The 26,695-nt window shown below is 43.4% G+C and overlaps 1 protein-coding gene across 2 annotated transcripts in view; it reads left to right on the top strand.

The window, feature by feature from the left end:
• klhl13 (kelch-like family member 13) overlaps positions 1–20,860 on the top strand; it is a 30,229-nt gene extending 9,369 nt beyond the window's left edge. For both annotated transcript variants that reach the window (XM_079284107.1, XM_079284106.1), the window contains 6 exons: positions 6,277–6,418; positions 7,810–7,942; positions 9,175–9,371; positions 9,974–10,769; positions 13,458–13,571; positions 19,382–20,860. In XM_079284107.1, the coding sequence (XP_079140233.1) occupies positions 6,277–6,418; positions 7,810–7,942; positions 9,175–9,371; positions 9,974–10,769; positions 13,458–13,571; positions 19,382–19,869 (1,870 nt within the window). In that variant the 3' untranslated portion in view covers positions 19,870–20,860. The remainder of the gene's footprint in view (positions 1–6,276; positions 6,419–7,809; positions 7,943–9,174; positions 9,372–9,973; positions 10,770–13,457; positions 13,572–19,381) is intronic.
• Positions 20,861–26,695: the final 5,835 nt, after the last annotated feature.

The following is a 26,695-nucleotide window of genomic DNA, read 5'->3' as shown; positions in this document are numbered from 1 at the left end:
GTTGCGATCCATCCACCAGTCACATTTTAGATGCACCAGAAGTCTGTCTTGATGGAACAGAAGACGGTACGAGAGAAGAATTTTAAGACGGCGTAACTACTTCCTTCTCTCTGCCCGACTGCTTCTCGATGAGGAAAGGGAAACAAGAGCTGCACCCAATCGTCTGAAATGTTGAGAGAATTTCACACTTCTTTTGGGGAGGGGGTGGGAGGTAGTGTTGCTGCTGCAGGAAAGGTGAAGAGGAAGCTGCTGAATTTCCACGTGCTTGTATACTAGAAGACAAATAACCCATCGGATAGTCTCATGTTTAACCTCGATAGGTTTGTAATTTGATGTAAGTGTTGAGTACTCTTACAGCTAAAATAATTTAGGAAATAACATCCACCCGCACCTCTGCAGTATTAGAAATCCAAGTGACACTGTACTGCACGTTTGCAAATAGGGGTTCAGCTTGAGCCACAGCAGTGTTTTCTGCCGCAGCATCGTTGATGTATTGTGTTGCATGATAGCAGAAGGTGTGTATGACTATAAGTCACCATGTTTTATTGGCCATTGTATTGGAGTGCAGTGAATTGTAAAGGTGTTTTTACTTGAGTACTACTGCGTCATACCCCCCGGAGTAGAAGCTGTTCAACATGCAGCCCGGTGATTGAGAAGAGCCTTCAGTTTCGGGGCTCTGCCGTCGCTCGGCTTGCTTCAGATCCGGCTGCTGCAGTGCCTGTTGTGAGGACAGCAGCAGCAGGCGGTGGAGGCATCCTCTTTGTTTTCTACCGTGTCTGTTTTTGCTCTCAGGCTCTTCCTGTGTTCCTGTTTAAAACAATAGGTCACATAAGTCCACAGTAGGTGTGAGCAACTCAAACTTTTTTTTTAAATGTCCGTGTGACTCAGTTTGTACAGGAATTAGTCCAAGAATAATGGGCTGCATATCAATTTTGCATAAGCTGTACATGTACTTAATTTAGGATTTCTGTCTTTTTTTTTTGGGGGGGGGGGGGTGTTCTTCCTGTCTCCTGAGTGAACAATCCTTTTAAAGCGAGGCCCAGGACCGGACACAATGAGCACTTACACCAGTAAATTTGACCATGCAAGTTCTTTGCTCCAGAAACATTTTGAAACGTGACATTGGTCTTTCAGATATTATGAACCTGAAACAGATTAATGAAGTTCAATATCTATGCACGTCTGAGCATGATGAGGCTGCAAAGCTATACTCATTTATCCTTTAAGACTCTTCCGCTGTCATCGGAGGGAAAAAGCCAAGTTGACTTTAGCTTCAGCTGAACTGTCACTGGTGGAAAGATGTTTTCTTAAGCTTTGCACTGGCATAACAGAGCTGCAGAGACGGCTACCATTGTTTCTCAATCCTCCAGCCCTCTCTTTCTCCCTGCTCAGGTGAAAATAAAACGCATGTTATGTGTCACTGAGCTGAATATAGGATCCACAGCATGGCGGTCCTGTTATTTGTCCTTTCCGATGTAGTCCACAATGTATGCGCTGGTTTTTGTTGTGGGAATAAAAAACATAAAGTATAGGAGGCTGCAAGAGCAAATTGGTCTAAAGTGTAAACGTGAGAAATTGCTGCACTGAACTAATAACTGCTCCGTACCATAACTATAAATACCAATTGATGATTCCTCATTAACTTAATTGGTACAATGAATCTGCCATCCTCTAATCTGATGAATAAAATCAAGTGTCAATCTATCATTTAAATTCCCCCTAATTTAAAGCTTCTGACATAACTGTTTACTCTCTCAGAGATTAGCAGTGTGTACCGCATTGCTTGATGTGAGGTTCACAAACAATGAATCCTCATTCTGTTAAAAGTAAACAACGTGCTGTGAAACCACATGACGCTCCAAACTCTTGTGCATGAACTCATCGTTCAGTATAGGACACATCTCGGGTGCTGAGATGTCAAACCACGTTGAATTAAACACTGACATTTGTGACATTGTGTAATTATTGAAAAAAAGTGATTCACATAAAAACGAAACTTAAAATAAACCCACAGTTGGCCTTGGTAATAGGTGTTTGTCAGGCTCGGAGATGGTGAAATATTCTCTGATGTTTAATAAATGATTATTTTGCATTGGTCAGTGCTGAGCTGCAGTAACGCTTTAGGCACGATTATCTTCAAACGCGGCAGCAGCTACAGATTCACTCCCCAGGTCGTCTGATGTCTTTAAGGTCGAGCAGAAAAATATTCACAAGCGTATCCAGATGATGAATACCAGGCGCTGCCTTTTCTATACAGTGTGCAGACTCTATTTCTTTTTAGGAAAAGCAGAACTTTGATACGGGATGCTGTAGCTGTTGTCTCCTTTGTTTTCGTTCCGGCAGCCACCATCACTCCTTTGTGGTTTGGACAGCCCACTCGCTCCTCGCTGCCTGTCCGACTTACCACCTGACGGGGTAAATGTGCCAGTGCATTGCCTGTGTGATGTGTGTGTCCGTGTGATTGTCTCCACTGTTCAAGTTCCTCAGCGTTTCGTGGTGGTGTTCACAAAGTCCTGAGTAGACGTGGTCCATGATCATCTCCCTTTTATTCCTGAATCCATCCTCTCCTCATCATCTTAGAAATGCAATAGACCTTAAGCATGTGTGACCACGACCGTAGTTGTTTGTTTCTACCTCTTGTTCTAGCAGATGTGTGTTTGTGCTTATGTTGTTGTTGCTTATGTATTCTCATTGGTCCTTCCTACCCGTTCCTCAGTCCTTGTACAGCATGTGGAGAGAATGACAAGTAGATTCCACCTGACCTTCTCTCAATGTTTATCCATCATGTACCCCAAATGTCTTTGGCCTAATCTTTTAAAGTCTTGTAAAAGAGAGACTGCGGTTGACTGTTAGCCGGCCAAAGTGTTAGTGGTGTGTTCAAGTTTAAAGATGTGACTCGACACAAAACGTTTGATCAGTCTATCGGAGCCCTAAAGTGAAGTTTCTTTGACAAGGAAAGTTTTCATTAGCAAATAGAGATAGATAGAGAACGTCTCCCTGCATACTCGTCCTGTAAAGTGAATCAATCGTTGTGCAATAGTTCCTTTTTTTTGTATGATTGTTAAAAGCAGGACCGTTTCATATTAACGTTCCGTAATTAACATTACGGAGCGTTTCCATTCTCTGTTCTTACAGGTCAGCGTTTAAGTAGAAAATAATGACGCATGAGCCTTTAACCTGGCTTATTGATTCAGCCGTTGGTAGAAGCTTTGTCTGTCTGGAGCTAATGACTATATTTAACATCAAATCTCCTCAATCCCTTGTTAAGTTTTATTCAAAGAAAACGGATCCTGCACTTTCTTACTCAGGATCATATTTATTAATAGCATTTTCTGTTGAGATGTTTGATTTAATAACACATTACTGACATGGTTTCTAATCAGATGTGCCATAAGAAGAAGAGACTGGCAGAGCAGTCTTTATGTGAGATAGCACCATTATTGGTAAAAATAGTCGTGCATTGTTCTGTGCATCTGTTCCATAAAGACTGCTCTGCCTTCCTTTTATAGATTTACATAATTAGCATTATATGTGATTACTCTTCACATAGTCTCATTGAAAGGTGAGTGAGTACATTTTGCATATCAGATGAGATCAGCCTAAATATGTTGCATTAACGAAATTTATTTCAAACATACTTCCAGCATCTAAAAGCTATATTTTATTTAGATCTGCTGAATAACGAAGGCTGTTTCCTTACAAATGATAAAAAGCACCCTGCAAGCCACAGAACAATCTGACTTGTCGCACTTTAGAGTTGCTTCATTCTATAAATAGTCCAGTCAAAAACCATTCGTCTTCTACATCTGACACGCACTGCTTGCTCGCGATTCTGTTTGAAGACGCAAACTTTACTGTTATGCTGAGCCAGACACTTTATTGAAAGAATATTTTATCTAAAACGAGGCCAAGCTATCTGAAAATGAGTCTCGCGTGCCACATCGGCGACTATTCTGTCATCTCTATGTATTGCGTGGAGAATAGTTGTAATATTTTAAACTGGGTTATTGAACTGTAGATGTTTGTGAGCCATTGTGGTGCATGTGTAGTGCCTCTCTCAGTGCAACAACTCTTACTGAAAAAGGTTCACGCAAACAACCCGTATAATAATCAGTCACACGTCCTCAAGCTCTAGTTCCTTCTGGTGTCATATTAACTTCTTTGTCTGTAAAAATACCAACCTTCTTCAACTCAACTGGTCTTTCTTGTCTGGAGGTGCTTGATGAGGAGTTGTTGTATTGTATTTTTATTGTCCGTCCGTACCGATCTCGTGGACGCCGTCTCTTAGTAAAGCCTCGAGGGAATTTCTTCAAACTTGGCACAGACGTCCACTTGGACTCGAGTAAGAACTGATCAGAATTGTGGAGATCAAAAAAAATCCTGCGACCTCGCAAAAAACAGTTTTTGGACATAACAAAAAAATGAATGTGCTGATTATGACAAATTCATACAAATATCTAATGGGATGAAATGATTAAGTGAAGACTTTTTTTGGACTGACATGGACATAAACTGCAACGTGATTGCAGTAATTCTACTTTTTTATCCACTCTGCAGTCTCGATCAACAAGGTTTGCCGATGATCTAACCTTAAGAGGCCGTTATGCTGTTTGATGAAAGATGACTGATTGTGTTGATTCACAGAGTGTTGGGATATATATTTTTTTTTTACCCAAATGAGCTTCATTCTCTAATGTCAGTATTGTCAGCGCAAAATGTACCCGTATTCCGAGAGTGTTCCCCTCGGGGCTCTGAGTCACACTCTGCTTTCCACGTTCACGCTCTCTGAGGAGCCGTTGAGGACTTTCTGTTACATTTTAGTCAGACTGCCCTCGAGCTCGGGAATATCACACAAATTGGACTATTCAAATATGAACCTCTAATATACCACGTTCTCACAGAGCAGAATCTTTTTCCCTGTAGTAGAGGGCTGTTTAAGACTCGACAGACTTCTGTTATACGGAAGAATACATTACACATTTTGAGACCAGACTTTGATTAACTTCAATCCTCATTAGCAGCATTTTGTCTGCTAAGTGGTTGTTTTTCCTCAGTGCTGAAAAGTGAGAAATAATGTTTTTGTCTTTCCCTATTTTAGTCGCAGCTTTTCAGAAAACTAATGATCTTTTCAACGCTGTGCAGCCCATTTTTTAAAAAGTAGTTAAATTCAGTCTTCAATACGCCTCCACAATAAACGGTAGTTTTTAACAAAAATGTCTGCTTTAATATTAGATTTTATCATGTCAATATGTCTATTACATTCATGAGATCTATCTTCTGTGAAAGTAGATGTTTTGGCCCGCGGATGAGCATCAAGGAGCAGGAATGACTTAAACGCTTTTTTTGGGGAATTGCTTTTTCGAGCATGAAATTCACTGTGTACACATGGTAAAGGTCTGCATTTAAATGCCTCTTTGAGTCATCTCCAACACGCGTGTACTGCTTCTAGCTAAACCACATATACTAAGGAAGTCAGTTGGATCACAGTGGCTCTAAATAAAACATTGCTCTCAGGATTTCACAACACATTGTTTTAGACATAAGTTAAAGTGTGTGTGTGTGTGTGTGTGTGTACTTCATCCGCTTAGACGTTTGCATATATTGGCACAACGGAACTGCTGACTGACATAAACCAGTTCATTTATTCCGATGGTATTTTACAACCTACACATCATATGATCATATAATAATAATAATAATAATAATAATAATAATAATACATTATTTATTACTTGTGTAGCGCTTCAAGGGTACACAAAGGCACTCTACATGGTAAAAGTAGAAACAATGAAAGCAATTACAATATGAACAAAAGAGATGACATAACAGTAAAACAATGGAGCAAAATGTTTTGTAGCTGTTATCTAGAAAAATGTTTTGTAGCTGTTATCTAATTCATTCTGAGCTCTCGATTCCAAGATGTTACAGATAGTAGGTGCTATGAACACTTATTTTCATGAAATCTGGAAGCAGCTCGTCATGTTGAAGACCAGTGAGTGGCCTTAGTAGAGCCGGAGTTCAGTTCCTTGCCCAAAGGCATTGTGGGAAGTACGGGTCATGCCTTCCTCACTGCCACTGCTCCTCCAGGCCTGCAAATCCTCAACTTTTTAGGTGACACGTTTATCTAACAATTAGGCTACCCCCCCCAATATGTCCTTACGTAGTGTCACTTTGAAAACTTCTCTGTCCTACTTTCTAGAAGCTAAAATTAGATGGAAACACGTGTTTTTGGCAACACTTTTCGAAGTGAAATCTTTTCCCCCTTTGTCCCAATAGATCCCTCGTGGAGGACGACGACGCTCACATGAAAGTGGCTCTGGGCTATGGTGATATGGGCATCTCTGCTCACCTTCAGCCGTCAAAGACTGGAAACACACGCTTTTTCACAAGCAACACGCACAGCTCAGTGGTTCTTCAGGTAAGAGTGTAGACGCGTAGCGACAACCTCTCATGACGCACTGCATGTGAAGTCAAATATCATCGCTGTCTGATATTAATGCGTCCATTCCTCCTGATTGTTCCTTTGATATCCTGTGAGCAATGTACGCTACATGGCTCAATTCAGGACATCGTGCCAGTTGTGGGCTGGCGAGGCTGTGATTTAGATTTCTTACCTTCACTTTTGAGATAAATTTCTATCCAAGTTAATCTTTGCCTCCTACAAGGCTACAAACTGGTTAATTTGCAAAATCAAAACCATGTTTGAGTGCTGAGGTAACAACTCCCACGTAGCTGAATAATCTAATTAAAATGACACAGAAAGTGAAACGGTTGTTAATTGATTAAAAATAGTGCATTCTGTAATCTAAATAAATTGGATGCATGACCAAAAAAAAAAATCAGCACCATAAGTTATTCAGGAAAGGTTCTTTAAACGATGTAATGGATGAAGAAGTTATTTAATAAAGCAAGATAGTGTACTGCAGCGGACGTTTAAGTGCAGGATCCGTCTGAAGTTATTGTAGTCGACGCGGCATTGCGCCGTGTGCAATGGCTGCCCTTCGTCACCAGCTCTCATTGAAAATTAATGGGTGTTGGCTGCTTTTGCTGCGCATTAATAGCTTGGTGTCGGAGAGCACAGTGAGGGAAGGATGATGATTTGTCTTTGGCCACAGTTGGTTATAGCACACTCGGTCAGCTGGTGCATTTGGAAGCATTGTGCCTGTTGTGTATTACAGGAGTTTGAGTTGATGTATGTTAATAGCATGTACTGTACGTTTTCTTACTACTTGCTATTAGTGCTACCATTTATGACTGACTCATAGGCCATGGCAAATAACTGGATTGTTTAAATTAACCCCTTTTCCCCCAGAAGTGTAAAATGTTAGTGAATGAAGTCGGGTGTGCAGATAAGTGCGACTCCTTGAGAAAAGAAAAATCTCCGACCGCATGTGTAGACAGCCTCAGGTACGCAGCAGCCAAGCGATTAAACAGCGGATGCAAAATATGACTCTAAAGACTACACCGTATAAATTTACGGTGCAGCCATTCACGCCTCTTAATAACCTGATTTAAGGATAAGGACGGGATTATTATTTGTTTTGCAACTAGTTCCCTGCAGAGACAAAAATAGTGAATGAATCTGTGTAGCCAAAGTCTGATAGACTGCAGGTAAGGCCTCCATGCTGTACGTGTCCCCACCAGGTTGGATGGCTTACAAAGAGATAGTGTACCGAAGCTCCAAACATATGATTCCTAAGTAGTTTTTCTGGTCCATGAGCTCTTATCTGACAGGCTGTCATCCACTACTCTGGTCCCAGTAGCACTCATCACTCACATGCATCCCTAACCTTTCTCCTCTTCTCTCAGGGATTTGACCAGCTGAGGATAGAGGGTTTACTATGCGACGTCACGCTGGTGGCTGGGGACGGCGATGAAGCTTTCCCCGTACACCGCGCCATGATGGCCTCCTCGTCCGACTATTTCAAAGCCATGTTCACAGGTGGGTCCACAAAGCCTCGCGCTGACCAGAACATCTGCTCAATGGGGATGTTCAGCTATTTGACTGGTACCACCTACGTTGATTTGTGTGGGTTGTGCTCTTTGTCGCCACAAAGCATGCTTTTGATTGCTTTGTATCATATATATATATATATTTCATTCTCGCTCCTGCACTTTATTCTCTGGTGAAGCATTTATTATTCATGAACATGTCCATGCTTTAACACAGTCGCAGTCCCGTCACTGTCATTTTGCCTCCGCAGAAATTACTCAAATTGACCTTGTGCACACATCCCTCCAGGATTGTGTGTGTGTGTCTATTCACAACAGTTTCCATGTTATTCAACCAACCTGCTTATTGTTATACATTCATGGTTGTTTGTACTTATAATGCCTGCACGTATTGGCCTGTCTCATCTCCCAGGCACACTGGATGCAGAAGTAGAAGAACCTTGAATACATTTAAATACATACTGTAAAGTGCATGAAGGGTATTTTAGGAATAACAGATAAACTGTTGTGTCTAAAAAACAATGTGGTGGAAAAGTACTTGTACTGAAACACACAATGTGCCAGGTTTTGTATTATTTTTTACGTTAAAACCAAGGAAGCCTTGTAATACAGATGTTTGTTAGAAAAAGTGACCTTAATGCGTTGATTGCGTTGTATTAACCTGTCAATTTAAAATAAGGTGTTTATTTTTCATCACTCAATCTTTATTAGTAATGTAACACTCGTGTCAATTGGATTATATTGTGTATATACTGAGCTTAGAAAGAGGATGACTGGTAAAGGGAACAGTCGACGTGTTTCTTTTGGAACTCATATTGTGACCGTAGTGGAAGTAAATTTGTTGATTTGGCATTTAAAGTATATGATAAAGATGAAGACTGTTGTGCAGGAAAGCTGGTTAAAGGGGAAACTGCACTTAGAGCGAGCGATAGCTCATTAGTGTGAGCACAGATGCTGAGCAATGGAATTCTCCCTAAAACCTTCAATCCTTTCTCTGAACGAAAGTCCTTGGACACTGAAAACATTTCACTGTCATTTAACACGCAATGGCATGTGCATCCAAATGATATGATGCATTTTTTAATTCAATCATTTCATTTATTATGTTTGTTTGAAGGATCAAGCTTATATAACGAGCTTTATTCTTCAAGTTTAAAATAAATCACCAGACCTGTCAGTCAAATGAGATTATGAGTCTCCCCCCACGCTCTCCCGATGCAGGTGGAATGAAAGAACAGGATCTAATGTGCATCAAGCTTCACGGAGTTAACCGAATAGGCCTGAAGAAGATCATTGACTTTATCTACACGGCCAAGTTGTCGCTCAACATGGAGAATCTGCAAGACACACTTGAGGCAGCCAGCTTCTTACAAATCCTTCCTGTGCTGGACTTCTGCAAGGTTTTCCTCATATCGGGGGTGAGTATGGCGAGACACACACAAGCCAAAAGCTGCACAGTGCACAGATTTCCTCTAGTGTCGGCCAGGCGTAGATTAGCTGTTGAACACGTTGAAATAACTTGATTTGAAAAAGAGAAATTCGAACACTTGTTCCCCCAAAATATTTCATATCATTGTTTCTGGACTTTGGTGTGTTCAGAAGGTATGAGCTTTTTCTTTTTCTTTTAAATACACTAAAATGTAACTGAAACTAATTTGTGTGGATGCAAATTCGGGCTGCAACTCATGATTGCGACGATTGATTTCTTTAGAGCCCATGTATTGACATCTTGAAATTGCTTATTTGTCTTGCCACCAGTCTAAAAACTAAAAGGCATTAAGTCTACACTGATAGAATACAAATAAAAGCAGCAAATCCTCTTATGTTCAGGTGTAGACTGAATGTTAATTTGCCTCTGATTGCCGCATCCCTCAACGCTAAATCACTGATATGTAATTTAGAAGTCCTTCTGTCTAAGGAAGCGAGTTTCTCTGCACAAGTTTGAGAAGATGCATCCTCCATGTCCTGAGATGTCTCGGTTGCAGCTTTCCAAGATTCTGATTTCCTCCCCCCCTTGCAGGTTTCTCTCGACAACTGTGTCGAGGTGGGTCGCATCGCCAACGCGTACAACCTCACAGAGGTGGACAAATATGTCAACAACTTCATCCTGAAGAACTTCCCCTCGCTGCTGAGCACGGGAGAGTTCGTCAAGCTGCCGTTTGACCGGCTGGCGTTTGTGCTGTCCAGCAACAGCTTGAAACACTGCACCGAGCTGGACCTGTTCAAGGCCGCTTGCCGCTGGTTACGCTACGAAGACAGTCGCATGGACTTTGCCGCCAAGCTCATGAAGAACATCCGCTTTCCCCTCATGAACCCCCAGGAGCTCATCAATCACGTGCAGACAGTGGACTTTATGCGCACGGACAACACCTGCGTCAACCTCCTCCTGGAGGCTAGCAACTACCAAATGATGCCCTACATGCAACCGGTTATGCAGTCAGAACGGACAGCCATCCGCTCGGACAGCGCCCACCTGGTCACCCTGGGGGGCGTCCTGCGGCAGCAGCTGGTCGTGAGTAAGGAGCTGCGTCTTTTCGACGAGAAGGCTCACGAGTGGAAGGCGCTGGCGCCCATGGACGCGCCCCGCTACCAACACGGCATCGCGGTCATCGGCAACTTTCTCTACGTGGTGGGCGGCCAAAGCAACTACGACACCAAAGGCAAGACGGCGGTGGACACGGTGTTCCGGTACGACCCGCGCTACAACAAGTGGATGCAGGTGGCGTGCCTTAATGAGAAACGGACCTTCTTCCACCTCAGTGCACTCAAGGGACACCTCTACGCTGTCGGCGGAAGGAACGCTGCGGGGGAACTCGGTGAGTTCATTTCCCTGCTCGTTTATTCTTTTCAAGCAACAACAGAAGCCTTTTAATTAATATTCTATGAGATTATACACTTAAATATCGAGCAGCAGTAGCAGAGAGACTGTGCAGTTGTAATGAGGCTGCGAGCATACTGATGCGGGTAATCAAATGTTGTGCCTACACATCATTTGCCGTTTCATGCCGTACGCGTAATCGCTGTGTAATTTAATATGGTTTTTAGAGGATGTGCACATCATCAGGAACTCCTTTTCAATCTGCTGTAATCTTTAAGTACAGAAGTATTTCTTAATAACTTGCAGACTCATTGCATGCAATAATCCATCTCTCACTCAGTCAGTGTCATTGTGTCTCTCCTCGAGCCCAAAAGTCTAATTGTATTTTCAAAATTCACAGCATGTTTTTTTCTTTTTATCTTATGAAATATTCAGCTTCAATCTATAGTTGTTGATGTTAAGCCTTTCAAAAAAAAAACCTCATTCGCTCTCCTTGCCGCTCTTGAATGTGAAATATCTCGATGAAGCCGTGATGCAGAATCCATTTGCAACGTCTGATGTTCAATCTCATTTGTCACCGTGTCAGAAGTTTCATATATTCTAAGGCTGTTGCTTGGTGATGTGGTGTTTCGGGTTTTGTTGTGCTGTAATGAAAGTTTTTCTCCACCTGATAATATAGTCACTATATTATCATGCACTCCAGTACAACAAAGCCACAGCCTCTACACACGACGAAGTCTTTTTGGTCAGTTGAATACTTCAATATTGCAGTCTACCTCACAATATTTACGACAATGCTGTCGGTGATCACAAAGGGGTCGTGTCAGATCATCTTCAGTCGGTAATCTGATTTATTTTTCACAGTTTAAACAGAATTTTGTGACATTTAGACACACGGCTCGCCCCTCCGCTAGAATCACGTCAATGAAGTGATATATTTATATCTGTCCATTGTAGTTTGGTTGCTGCGTAACCAGTCTGGAATCTCAGCGCCCGAAACTGTGGACCACATAGGTGCCACCCAATACTTAAAGTCAGCTCTGTAACTGCTGCGGAGAGGGAGAGGGGGAGGGAGGGGGAGAGGGAGAGGCCGCTGTGTGAGCCGGCGGCTCTTCTGCGTTATAATTAGACTCGAAGTACGCGGCCCCGGTTCACTGGCTGTCTACACAACTGCCTTTTTCTGCTTTACGTTCCACTGCACGGGGTTCAACCTTGATGTGTTTTGTGGATGCGCCCATCCCTGGCATTATATCTGTTTACTCTGGGTAGGTCATACGGGTGTGGCTTCATTGTTACGTCTGAAATACCCAGATTATAAAAGAGAGAGCTCAACAATGTCAAAACGGATCTTTACAGGAGGAAGCTTTCAATCTTACCTGGTTCATGGTCAGACACCATTCGACTTGGTTGATTGCTTATTCGTGTCTTTCAAAATGACCAAATATATCTTTAGATTTGGGGGTGGGGTTGTTAGTCTGTTGTAACCATTCAATAATTTGCGACAATCAATCATTTCCAGTAGCTTTCGACCCCTTTACGGGGTCCCGACCCGACATGGAGCCGCTGCTCTAGGTCAGAGTGTGCCACGTAGTGATTAGGACCAGATGTCACCAGCTACCGGCTTGACAGCCAGCAGGAAGAGAATATCATGCAAATCAGGCACATGACCTTGTCAGCTGATCATGGGACAATCTGATGGTAGAGTAAAAAAAAAAAGCCCTTTTTCAATTTAGAAGAGCATCTGGTCTCTGTAGGTAAATCAACACGAGTGTATTCTCGTGTTATGTTATCATTTGTTTATGAAAAGGTTTTTAATAACTGCTCTGCATTCATTTAATCTGTTTAATGAAGTCTCGTCTCCTCATACGTCTGTTCTACTTCCACTGAACATGTTGTGCTCTGCGCAAGGTTACCTTCATGATAGTTGTCGAGCAAGCAGAGAACGGTTTTCACTCTTTTCTTCCCTGCTGAGATTTCCCCAGGTGGCACAGCCTGCTTTTTGGTCCTGAGCTGCTGTATTTTAGAGTCGATATGATTTCTCTTTTTTTTTTTTTAAAGAATTTCAAGTCTTTTGATTTCACCAAAACCTTTAAAAAGGTGTTTTTTTGTTTATTCTTGACGTTCAGCTAAGCCCACTTCTTTCACTGCTGTCAGTTCACCAACTACTGCTTCTATTAGCTGCACTCTGTAAAAACAGGATATTATTTTACAACCTCTCCACCCCCTTTTAAAAGATATTGTAACTCGTTATATGCAGATGAGACTGTGAAGATAAGACCCCCTCCTTGTAATTTTAAATAATAATTTATAACACTTCATCGACTGTATATTTCCTTTTCCAAGCTCCCAATGAGCCCGTAAAGTGATCGACCCTGGCTGCTCACCTATTGGTCACTCATAAATCTCAGCGTCCCCTGTTCCGGTTTCTCACAGAATTTATGGAGCCGTCCTCCGAGGCTTTCACATAAAAAGGATCTTACAATCTCCCCCATGTCCTGTGCAGTCAGTGCGTTCAGTGCTGGTGGGGTTGTAGAGATGTGCACTGTGTATTTTAATCTGTGTTTTAGCTCCCACGCTGAGACCCTCCAAGGTCTCATTTGCTGCTGTTTGTCCTCCTTAGTTGTGTCTTGACCTACTTTCTACTAATGCATCCTTTTTTTTTTTTATCCGTCTTTTCCCCCTCAAGCTACCGTGGAGTGCTACAACCCAAGGACAAATGAATGGACATATGTTGCCAAAATGAATGAACCACATTACGGCCACGCTGGGACGGTGTATGGTGGTTATATGTATATTTCAGGTAAGTGTAATCAACCCAAATAAAGAGGCATATGTAATGCTGGGTGGATGTGTAGCTAGTTTAAAGATAGATTTCATGTCTTCAAGTCATAATTAGAATGAATGTCAGTGCATTGTGATTTCCAATTAGATAATGTTTTTCTTCACTAGCAGCAAACGGCTGATTCGATTTTATAACATGCAAGGCCATGACATCTAATCTGTGGTTTGCTCGTCTGCTGCCTTTAGTTTAACCCTCGAGTGGATGCATTGCCATGACTCATTGAGACGGGCTGTGTGTGTGTACACATGTTCAAACTATATCCACTTTGTGATTGACTCATGCATTACAGGGCTGCAGGGGAGGTGTGCTCACAATAGTACAACACAATTCAGTATTATTACAACTATTTTCCCAGGAATTTGGTATTTATTTTTTCAACAGAAAGGAAATACTGTAGATTCTAGGTTTTCAGTGACTCAATTATGAGGTTTCTGACGGTATGCTAATGCTACGTAGCTGTATTTATCATATAAAAATCGTGTCTTTCACAACTGCAGACTTTCCCGGATCCGTCCTCGCTCACTCTCTTCATCTATGCCGAGCACGCGGGTGAAGTTAGTTCAATTCTGTGAGGGTTGAATGCTCCGGGGCACGAGGGTGGACACTGAGATTGTTCTTTAAGGCGTCTCCTCAAGACTTGTTCACTTCGTAGGATTGAAAACAGATCCTGCGTTATGGAGATGAGCCCTAGTTCCTCTGTGTGACTAATCCAGAGTGGTGCTACAAAGGCAGGCGACGGGAGGGGTGGAAGGGAAATTTGGGAAGGATGGAGCAAATTAGAGGACTGACTCATGAGTGGGAGGTGTAATACGGAGGAGCCTGTGTTAATCCCTCCTGGCCGTGGGTACTGCCATCGTTCTACAACGCGCCAACATGAAAAACATCACAGGAGTTTTCCAACTGGATTCGTTTTCTATATGTCTTTTGGTGAAACGGAGGTAGGAAAGGGAAATGGGGAGTTTATGGTCATCCTCACCCTGAATATCATTACTGGATAGCAGTTACATGGCCAGGTTATCTCTAAACACATGCTCAGTATATAGGAACTTTAGAAATGGGACCAGTGGAGCTAGATCCAAGTGAAAATCTGTGGCATGCCACCAAAAGAATTAAGCTGTTTGAGTGTTACAGTAATTACAAGTCAAAGAATCAGAATTTCAATGCATTTGTGAGCCCATGAACTACTTAAAGAGGCTTTTTGTTATTGGAGCTGTGCTTGGCCTCTACAGCCTCATAATTAACTCACATGAACAACATTAACACCTTTGCGCTCATCACATGCTGTACTCGCCAGCTGGGAGGCGAGTGAAAAGAAAATGTCAAAAACCTCGTTAACTGCAGTATTAAGCTTATTTAAGATACAAAGTGCTGACCAGCGTACATGCTTTTTTTTTATTAGCTGCAGTATTTGATTACTGTTGTTGGGGTCCATATGGCTGCAACATGTGCTGTGAACAAAGAATCAGGCCTTTCCTTTTGCAAGCAAAGGTTTCATCCTGATTGTGGTTTGATGAGAGCAAACTTCCTCTGAAGGAATTTCACACTAGGGTGTGAAAGACGTCTAATCCTCTCCTGACCGATGATTACCGGGAGACGCACGGACCACGTCGTCTCAGCCGAAGTTTCACTGTCCCCGCTGCAGCGAGAACAGATCGGACCCGCGCTTGCTCCAGAGCGAGCTGCGCCACAGATTTAAATCACTGTCTTGTTACACCGCGCCATCGCACAAACAACGCGGTCCACGGACCCCCGCTATATTGTGTATTGCCTGCTGTAACTACCTGCATCTAGATCAGTCACTGCTAGTGAATGGGAGTTTGTGTATTATCACTGAAAGACTGAACCTATGGTGGCCAGACCTTCGTCTTGCCGACCGAGTTTCGGGGTGATAGGAAACAATGCTCTCGTCTCACCGCAGTGATAAGGGTCTGTTTTATTTGGGATTTATTTTCATTTGTTTTATTACACTCCGTGTGATATTCTCTCCTCACTAAATCAGCTCTGTGAGTGAAATGTGGGATCTCGGCTATCGTACATAGCTGCCGGCAGTTCTACCGACAGCGGAACTTTGTATACGATACGTCCAGCTCTCCCCATTCTCACTACAAGGCGGACCACACACAGAGCGTGATTCATGACCCCCCTCCTCTCTCACTCACACACACAGTCAGCTGCCCCTGGGTAACTGAGTTGACCTCGGTTGCCTCACACACACATATAGCTTTGAGCTAACCTAGCTACGTGCGGAACAGCGATCAGCACATGTAGACACCAGGTCTCCTGTGGCTCTCCGCCATTTTGGGTCTCACGCATGAGAGACTTCACACGTCACTGAGCTGTTCCCTCGCTGCCCCCCCCCCCTTTTGCGCACACGCACGTATAGATCCTCATCCATTTTATTCATTCTTTAGTTTAGGCACATCAAATTGTATAACGTTTGTTGGTTGCAATATTAATTGATTTGATCATTTACTATTTTGATTGAATAAACTCTGTTATACTTTAAGGAGCAGTCGTCTGTGATTACGTGTGCATATGTATGTAATGAAATTGTATGTAGTAGCCTGTGCTCGAATTTAACCCTTCACTGTCACTGAATGTATAGTCATACGCAGACTATTGACATTATGAGTGACCACTAATTATGAGATTTAGTTTTATCGTTTGGTTATTGGTCCCTGTTCGCAGGGTGGCGCCCCGTTGTTGTTAATAATCATTAATAATTGTTACATACATTAATAATTCTATTGATGTCAAGAATTCAGTTTCTTAAATGCTGATAACCCAAACACGCTCCATGAGGTTCCCAACACTGCACACAACCAGTGAATTCAATTTCATAATCCACAGATCTCATTATTGCTGCAAAGTATTATATCGATGTATACATTAGCCACCGTATAGACACCATGCATCTATGTTTTGTTTTAGTTCTCAAGAATTTAGTTTGCATTATACATTAGTGCTTTTTCATCCCAAGTGGAACCCTGAGACATATTTTGGACCACATGGACCGCATGATTTAGCGAGTCTAATATTACCGCGGCGCGAAGATGAAAGGCATCATTTCGCTTTAAAAAAAGTGAAATGATGAATACCATAATGGTCACGGAGTGAGCTAGTATGCTGGTAGCCAGCAGTTTGTCTCCCTCAGGCTGTACTCTGCAGTACATCGTATTTATTGCTCGTCCTTTTTGATATTTGAATAGATTCCTTTTGTGTCGGTTCATGTTTCAGTGATAGCCTGGTAAATTCCACTATGTCATGCTTTGCACCTGCAGCAGCTAATACTACATGGGGGGGGGGGGGGGGGATTCATATTTTCGTGTTACAGGAGAACGCTTGTGAATTAGTTTTGTGAATACAGCTGTGGGTTATGACACAAGACAGAAACATGCACAATGGCTGTCTTTAATGGACTGTAGTGCTTTCAATGCAGAAGGTACAGAACATTACCCATGAGGCCCCGCTGTAGCGCCCGCGGTCTCCTGGCGGGGGGGGGGGGGGGGGGTTACGGTCTTGCTGTGCAAGGTGACCCTCTCTGAAGTGCAGTTCTGTGTCTGTCTGTCACAGCAGATCAGGTCACAAACTCCTGCTGCGCTGTCTGAAGGTATTCCGTCAGCTGACGAATGCACTCAGACCGCAGACCGTCACAGCTGGAGTGGTGCGTCAGAGTTCAGACGCAACTAGTGAACGAGCACAGAGACGCTCTGCCTCTGGTCTACCGTTCTACCTGAGAGATTCATCATAGCTGGGGTTTTGCTTCCGATATCGATATTTGGGGGTCCCTTGGATTTATTTAAATTTTAAATTGTGACCAAGATGCATATTGAGAGAAATTGTTTGTTTGTGAGCATTCAGTCTGCAGGCATCAGCCGGAGACGCTTCAGTGCCTCTTTTTGTTTGTTTTTGCCCTGACTGATGCCCCAGGACATGCAGTCTGTCAGCTTCATGTATACAATTATGGGTAGGTGTTTGCTCTCAAGTCAGAGATTGTTAACTTTAGGGTTAAAACTACATGTGATATGCAGAGACTTTCAATAGTGCTGGGGGTGAGGCACAACCTGAGTAAGGGCGGCCTCAGAAGCCGTCTCTGTGTGGAAACGAGGCTCGTTAGGCGTTTTAGTGCGTTTAAAAGAAAGCCGGTTTGTTATGGCCGTTTGAATTTGAGTGGTAATGGCCTCGTAACAGTGGCTCATAATTGGCTTATTTTATGCATCAAAAGGCGGCGATCTTTAATGTCTGCAAGCTTTTTCTCCCACTTGATCATTTTTGAAATGGTGCTATAGCAGCTCAGCAAATGATGTGGGGGAAATGGTCTGCCATTTTATTTAAGTGCTCAAAAAACCTTTCCTGCCATCAATCCCACAATGCAATGTGTTTGCTTTTATAGATGTAAAATGACCATTGTGGGCCTGAAGTGTCTGGACTTTCAATGTGCTCACTATTGAGGGTACATTACTGTCTGTTTATAAAGGGAGTGCTTTCATAAACATCTGACATCAGTTTGCTTGTACTGTAAGATCTCATATTCCAGCCCTTTAAAAAGTCTGAAATGCTGAGTCGCCTTTTTCCTGCCTCACCTTCATCTTCTCCTCGGTTCCCACTTGTGCCGGCACTGATTCAACCAACCAACCAAGCAGGTCACTGGTTCTTCAAGGGGACTCTACACCTGATTCATACCTACAGGACATGGGGAGGGAAATGGTTTTATCCGGCCTACGTAGAGGACAATACAAACGATAAAGCAGTCGCTCCTGTGACGTCTATAGAACGGTGAAAGCTTTTAGCCGGTCTCTCTTAGACAGTGTCAATTTGGCTAAGCCTTCTCCGCTCTTGGTGGCTCACTAATGGCACTCATTAGCCATTAGGATACTGGGATACTGATCAGACATAATTGTATCAGAGAAAGGCTAAAGCTCTTAAACTGAATCAGAATAGCAGCAGGGCCTCTTGAGAGGAATTATAAGGACCTTACGTCTGCTCCGCCACTGTTCCCTTGTCAGGGTTTTTAATGGCAGACCTGCCCCGTGGACTACTTGGATAAAGAAAATGGATAGTCGGGCTATCTTTTGGGTTTGATCAGTTAAGGAGGTGCAGCATCACAGATCTGAGTCATGGCAGCTGAACAGACGGCTCAGGCCTCAACAATAAACCGAGCACACGATCACTGGGCAGCAGCAGAAGAGGGATTCAGCCTCTGTTCGGCACGCTCTGCAAATAGTCTCAGAATTTGCTCCGAGTCACTCTGCCTAAAGGGAGGAGGGGTGGGCTGGCTTCCACCCAAATGCATGCTGGGATTGTGTGCCTCTTTATTTTAAGCCTTCCCTGTAGACATGTCCTGTTTGTTTTTTCGCCCCCTTTTCCCTCATCTTTTTCTCTCCCGCCGTCTACAGTCTGTTTGTGCGTATGTGTATGAATGTTTTTTTGTAACGGCGTTCCTGTTTGTACCGCGCTCCCCATCAGCATTATTTCACGCTGTAGCAGAGAATATTGATGTCACTCTTCACAAAATTTCGTTTTATTGGCTGTTGAGTTTGCGTCAAGGTTTGACAAATGGGGATCGAGGATACGTGTGATCTAAAAGTGTACAGACTTTGTCCTCAATCCTGTTCTGTATGATGTTAGGGAAGCAAAGGTTCCAGTGGTATGGCCAGTGCTCCACATGGCCTCCATGAATGCATGTAGGTTGACATGGCTGAATGAGTCACAGATCAAATCATCAGTGTGGAGGCTAATTTGCGCTCTTTTCCTTTTTTCCGCTGCAGGGGGAATCACTCACGACACTTTTCAGAAGGAGCTGATGTGCTTTGACCCAGATGCAGATAAATGGACTCAGAAAGCGCCCATGACGACGGTGCGCGGCCTCCACTGCATGTGCACGGTGGGCGACCGCCTCTACGTCATCGGGGGCAATCACTTCCGGGGCACCAGCGACTACGACGACGTGCTGAGCTGCGAATACTACTCCCCCGCCCTGGACTTGTGGACACCTATCGCCGCCATGCTGCGGGGCCAGAGTGACGTGGGCGTGGCCGTGTTTGAGAATAAGATCTATGTGGTGGGCGGCTACTCGTGGAACAATCGCTGCATGGTGGAAATAGTACAGAAGTACGACCCCGAGAAAGACGAATGGCACAAAGTGTTTGACTTACCCGAGTCGCTGGGCGGGATCCGGGCCTGCACACTCACAGTTTTCCCCCCCGAGGATATCTCGGGCTCGCCCTCCAGAGAGTCGCCCCTCTCGGCACCTTGATGAGTAAAGGGGGGGGGGGGGGCCCTGATTTGCTCATACCCCCCCGTAAACCCCTCGCCCACTCACCCCCCCTCAACAAACACTCCTTATAGACATCGTTTGCACTTCCTCTTTGGACTACGTCTGTACCGCATCCCTAAGTATCTCCAAGTCCACCTCCCCATAAGCTGTGCAGAAACCACTCCCAAAGTGATTTAAACGTTCGTACCGGCAGCCTAATTACATGTTGACGTTGCATACTCGGTATATTTTGGCAGGAAATATCTTGACTTGAAAAGAGACTTTGCAAATCAACTTTTCTACCTGATGTCTACGGAGTTTTCTTATGTCTCGTTTTCTTTTAGCGTTCTACCTTGAGATGTTGACTACCGCACTGACTCTCCTCTAGTCTATGCCAGGTCAGATGCAGGTGACTCCAGAAGGCAGAAGCGTAGGGACGATTTAAGCTCTGAAACACAGCCGTTTTTAACTCTGGGGGGTTGGCCCAGGCCCCCCATCGACGTCGTCGCTCTCTTACAGTTTCAGTTCTTTTCCTGCTATTGCTATGAAACTGTTAACAAAATGGTGTTTTCTAAATTTAATAAACAAGGTTTTGAAAATAATTCAAATGTTGTTGTCATTGCTGACTGCAGCAGAGCCGGGCTGATCCTCAAAAGCGGAAGTCGTTCGAATGTAGTAACTCGACAACAAAACGGCTTAACGTGCACTTAACCGCGCAACTCGCGTCAATCCGTGCGGTGCTTAACGGGCTCGACTCTTTTCAAAGAATATAATGTGTTTTTGTTGTGACATATATTTGTATATGATGGACGGGGTAGACCGGTTGGTGTCGATGAACTGTTCGGTGTATATCTAGACACTGAAAGCTGCCGTTGTTGATGCTTTGAGTGAAGCCCTCTGACTCTGGAACAAGATGTGTGGCCTTTACAACTTTTCAACTTCTATTTCATTGTGCAACCCTGTGTTGTAAAATGGCAAATAAATGACTCTTGTAACCTTGATACAGCTGTAAGAAAGAAGCTAGTTTCCTTTTTAAGTGTGTTCTCTAATGACTGTAATGAAATGCGCTGCAGAGATGGGACAGACTATCAGTTGACCTGTTTGCTTTCCTGTTACAATATTAGACGGCAGGGTTATAAAACACAACTTTCTTTTCAATCTCTCCCATCTGTTTTTGAATATTGGCCTCAGTGGTCGTAGGCCCGGTCCACGTGCCCAAGTCGGCTACAGAAAACAGTTTGAACTGCCAGCCGGTGATCTAAACACTATGCCGCTGACCAGCACCAACTGGAAGCTGCCACTTCCACCGCTGTCGCCGCTCCTCCTGCTGGCATCGAGACGGATGGTAATGTCGCCCACAATCTGCCCACCTGCTCCCGGCCGATTAAAGCCTTAATGGCAGCATATGGTGTCCGAGAATGTCCGCTTGGTGCTGTGAGCGGGAACAAAAGATTTGTGTTATCAGGTGGGTTTGCTCTGGCGCTTTAAATCCTCATTATACTCATTATATCCCGTTAATGGAGTGCTGCACTGCAGCTGACTTTAAATTTCAATGCCTGTCCCTGTGTCGTTCATGGCAACACAATGTCTGCTCATATGTTACCGAAGTTATGTTACCTAAACACGTCTTTAACTCTGTTTAATGCCTTTCACTGATTCACTTTTAGCTTCTGAAACTCTTCTGTGTTTCATTTCCTCCATCTTTCCCATGTCGTCTTATCCTTTTTTTTTTTTTTTTTTTTAGTTCTTTGCGATTGTCTGACGTCGTCTTGTTTTGAGGAGAGCTGTGTTAATACCATTCCAAAAGCGCTCTTTTGTGCAGCAGCTTATTTTTAAGTCCCTTTGATGAAACCGTTTGCATCATTTAAAAATAGGCCGTTTGTAATCCTTTCAATGGAAAGTCACTGATGTAACGTGCTCAGCTGCTGGCTAAAGGCATACGAGACCGAAGATGGTAGACGGTTGGGATTTAGTGCCGTCTCTTCCCCGGACATTTCGCCGAAGATAATTCACACTTTGTTGACCATCTACCATCTGTATCACCTGGACCTGAAGGCATTAGTATGACTCTAAAGAGAAGATGGCGTGATGCTGTAGATAAATCGCCACGACCGCAGCAGCAACCCTTCCTGGGAAAGTAGGATGTGAAGGTGATGCAGCTCCAGTTATTCTTAGGACTGAACATATGTCGCCTGTCTACTTCAGTGGATAAGTTATAACTGCCTCACTTTAAGGCGCTCTGAATGTTTGGCAGAGTTCACATGTCGCATTGGCCAAAATATGCGGCTACATACAGCTGTGTCACCAGATGTTATTAGTGTGTGATTTTGAAAAGTGTGCTGTTTCAGGCATCGCGCAATAAAACACCTCATTAATGTTCAGAGATATAAACGATAGAGAACGTGAGGATGTTAATTAACCAGCCGTTAGAGATTTTTTCCATACAGTTTATATTATTGCATTTATCTCTAATATCTCTGGGTGTATTCGGCCATTGGAGGCAGATTAGCAAATACATGCAGGAGTGTTTTATTTGAACATTTGGTTTTATACATGCAGAGTGGCTCTAGGGACGGCAAGCTTGGTGTCGGTCTGTCTCTTGTTTAGTCCAGACTGAAATTTCTCAGCAACTATTTGACGGGTTGCTGGGAAATTTTGTACTACATTCATTGTCCCCAGAAGATGAATCCTAATGACTTTGGTGATCCCCTGACCGAACCGCTAGTGTCACCGTGAGACATTTTTGGGTACTAATTCATCACGCGTTTTAGTAGAGACGTTCATGGTCCACAGAGGATGAAGTGACTTTGACCTCCATGCCAAACATCAACATGCTAGCATTGTCATTGTGAGCATGTCAGCTTGCTGACGTTAGCATTTTGCTCAAAGCACCACTGGACTGAAGCATAGCCTCCAAGAGCCGCTAGCATGGCTGTAGACTCTTGTCTGTATATACAGTTCATCGCATTGATATGATTTTTGTATCAATGTGATGAACCAACCCGGGGGTTTTTTTCAGCTTCCCTAAAATATGCCTGTCTCGTCATACATCAATGTTGCAGTATGAAAGTGCTTGTACAGTGATGGAGGATTGTATCCATACTGCCCAGTCCTCTGCCTCAGCATGACCATTGTTCCAGCAGTCAAAGCAGATAGATTGCAGTCTTGAGTTTTGCAATAGCACTCAGCTGTTCAGACACATTTTAAAGCATTAATTGATTTTTCAATGGATTTCAGAGAAGACATCCCGCTAAGAGCACCGACACTTTAATGAATCTTTTTTTCACTGTGCAGAGCACTTTTGAGGCTAAAAAAGAAAAATCCACCTCTGCATATCCACAATCTCTGTAGGCATGCAGCACACCATGTTCCAGATCCAGTGTGTAATTCCTGACACATGGTTGCATTGCAAGCCAATGTCAATATTGCATGATGCAGAGCTCTGTGTGTCCTGAAGACTGAAGGCGTGGGTTTTTAATGAACAATGTGTCCTCGGTGCTGAAGCAAAGAGAACTGGAGCAAGAAATTACGAGCCTTCCATCCTCCTCCTCCCTCTGCTTCACTACCTGTTTCTCAGCGGTTTTCACTTGATTCATGAAGCAGATAAAAGAGGTGCGTGTTGGATTACGGCCCGACTCCTGACACATGAACACAGCACACATTTGCGACTCGGCGTGTCTCCAGACGGCTCCTCCTCTCAGCTCATCCCAGCCAGAAAATGACCTAGATTCTGCAGGCTGCTGGGTGTGTTTACATACACAGCACACTGATGACATTGTCAGTCCGACAGCCTCTCCCTCGGCAGCGAGGAGAGAGATGCTAATACAGTTTTTAAAAAAAACATTCAACATGGTTCCTATCATGATAAAACACTGCAGGGCCACAGATCCCTGCCGTCCTCTGACTGCATGCATGATGGTGTTAATTGCTATTGATCCATTTGGCTGGCCGACAGCCAAGATATCCTGACGTTGCTCCTGCCAGATATATTTATTTTTCCATTGAATCACGAGCTGCCTTGTTTTATTAGACTCCCCGAAGGTTTCAGGTCTCAGAAAAGGTTTACATCTCTCTCTCTCTCTCTTCTCTCTTTCATCATGAATATTTAGAAAAGGTTTACATCTCTCTCTCTTCTCTCTTTCATCATGAATATTTAGAAAAGGTTTACATCTCTCTCTCTTCTCTCTTTCATCATGAATATTTAGAAAAGGTCGAGTCCTTGCGCTCCTCTTGAGCTCTCTATCCCCCCGTGGCTGTGTCCTGAATAATCTGTCCCTGATTCATCTCTTGTTCCAGTGCTTGTTCCTGCCCCAGCTGCAGTGTGTTTTTTATATTATGAAACCAATGGGAGGAGTAATTGGGATTGGTTTTGTTCAACATCTGGCCATGCATCAGTTCTAGATTCTAGTTCATGCTTCAGTTATTTCTCTAAAGGTCTGTGTGCACGTCTCCTCATACAGATTGGACATGTTTTCACCGAGTTTAATCCTGCACCTGGCCTAACTGCAGGACAGGATGTGCAGAACTACCTCTTTGCATCTTCTATCTCAAAACTCCTTATTCACAGCTGTCATGTTGTTGCATCGATTCCGATGAAGTTTTTGGACTTTTCTGTCTTTACTGTATTAAACTGTATTTCCACGTTCCACTTTTTCATCAAGTTTCCTCCCGTAGTTCAAAGTGATTTGGAGACTGTGTGATTGACTGGCAGCCTGTCCAAAGTGTCTCCTTACCGCCATCCCAATGCATGCTGGGATATGCTTCAGTGCCCCCTTGACAAGAAAAAGGAAAAAGCAGGTAAAGAATATAAATGGCTTGCGAGATAGACTGTATGATGCCGTTCGCACACTGAGAGCTCTTCAACTGTGAGATTGTCCTTTGAGGCAACGAAGAACATGGCGTTTTATAAAGTGCATGAAGAGCCACTTAGGACCTGCGAAATACAAGTGGGGAGCTAGAACGGAACAGTGTGCAGCCTCTCTGGGAAAACTACTTAACCTCACAGGGTTAAATACAGCTCTGGCTCCATGTCCCTCAAGGTTTCCTACGCTCTTTTAAAGATTCAGCTGAAGGCACCTGAGCAGGAACTATTTATGAACATAATAATACATATAATGCGAGAACACGTGTCTGATTCTAAAAATGTATTCACATTTTTTCTTTCACAAGCAGAAAGCTAGTTCATCGAGACAATGTGATACAAGGAAATGCCTCAAAGAACCATAACCCATTGCTCTGTGCCTTTAGGATGAGTGCAGTACTACAATTCATCCACCAGATGGAGACAGACTGTTATCACATTCAAGGCTGATGAAAATGAGTGGTACTTTTGGGACAACCAAAATCAAAAACAGCTCTTTGGTAGAAACAAAGGGGGAAATTGGTCTTTTTTTTGCGGCGCCACCATGACTGGCAATAAAAGGCAAAGAATGCAATTCTCGGAAAGGAACGGAGCCATAAGATCTGGCTCCCTTCAAAGAGCTGTAATTCCCATCACTAGCCAGCACCACTCTACGGGAATTCATCGTACGTAGTTTTTGCTGTGTGCTCATTTAGATGCTTTGTGTTGCAATCGTATGTAGTTAGGGTAAAAATGTTCATTCGCTTTAAGCCGAGCTTCTTCCTTTTTTGTGGGTATGCAGGATGGCAAACCTTCATTGTTTTACTACTTCACTGTAAGCCTGTAAATCTCCACAGAGGTCTATAATTTGTTCAACAAGTTTTAAATTATTGCACAACTTAAAACACAGTTAATTGTCATACACATACAGGTATGAAATTTGACCTCTGCATTTAACCCATCCGAAGCACTTTAAGAGCAGAGTGCTGATGTAAAGCGCCCAGGAGCAACTTGGGGTCGAGTATTGGGTTTGGATGTAACCGCCAAACCCATGTCTAATAAGGATCATATGTCCTTCCCGTAAAAACTACCTTAAACATGAAAATTGCAAAAATTGAGAAATCCTATTCCTCTATAATTTCAAGATTTTTCTTTTGCTAAATGAACTAAATTAATTGAATTATATGATTGCAGTGGAGTTTTCTAGTTTGACTGATAAGATGATGAATAATAAAATGTATACTGGCCTTGGCAAACACCGCTAACCCTTTAACATGAGCACGAGGGTTTTATGCAAGCAGATCTGTCCTCCTGACGCTGAAGTGGCTGTTTCTTTTGTTCTCTGATGAAAAGGAAAATGTCATTATCCTGGTGTGTGTGTGTGAGAGAGAGAGAGATTGTGCTGATGCCAAAGTGATTGATAACTCCTCTGCGAGCTCGAGCTTGGTTTCAACCTCAACTGTGTCCTGTATCATGCCAGGTTGCCATGGTTACCCTTGCTCTTCATAAAAGGAAATGGGGTGAAAAAGAAGGGAAAGATTTTCTCCTCTTCTTCTATGAAACGCTGTCACTCAGCCATCCTGGGGGGGGGGGGGGGGGTGGGAGGAGAGCGCTGACCTGCCTGTCGAGCAGTAGGAAAGAAACTGTGACTGAAAGTAAACATTTAGCGGCTTCTTCAAACACACTCGCGCTCCCCCTGCGATGTCGGAAATGTGGCTGAGCTGATTACCACTGCAAACTCATTTTCATCCTTATTGGAGCAACTCATTTCCATTTCCACTCCATAATCACTGAGCGCATGCCAGAGGTGGCTTTGAACAGTGCTCTCTGCGATAATGACCTCTAGTGGTTCCAGTGAAAACAAATAAAAGCAGCTCTGAGTCACACTCAACCGGTTTTGAAAGATGTCTGGATGATGAAAGATGCCACACTCTTGTTGTTTTTTATTCCAACGGTGCCAAAAGAAGAAACCTAATCAAACACACA

Source organism: Melanostigma gelatinosum (assembly GCF_949748355.1).
Source record: "Melanostigma gelatinosum genome assembly, chromosome: 14".
NCBI classification, from domain to species: Eukaryota; Metazoa; Chordata; class Actinopteri; order Perciformes; family Zoarcidae; genus Melanostigma; species Melanostigma gelatinosum.
The sequence above is the reverse complement of the archived record's forward strand: the minus strand, read 5'-3'. Positions and strand labels throughout refer to the sequence as shown.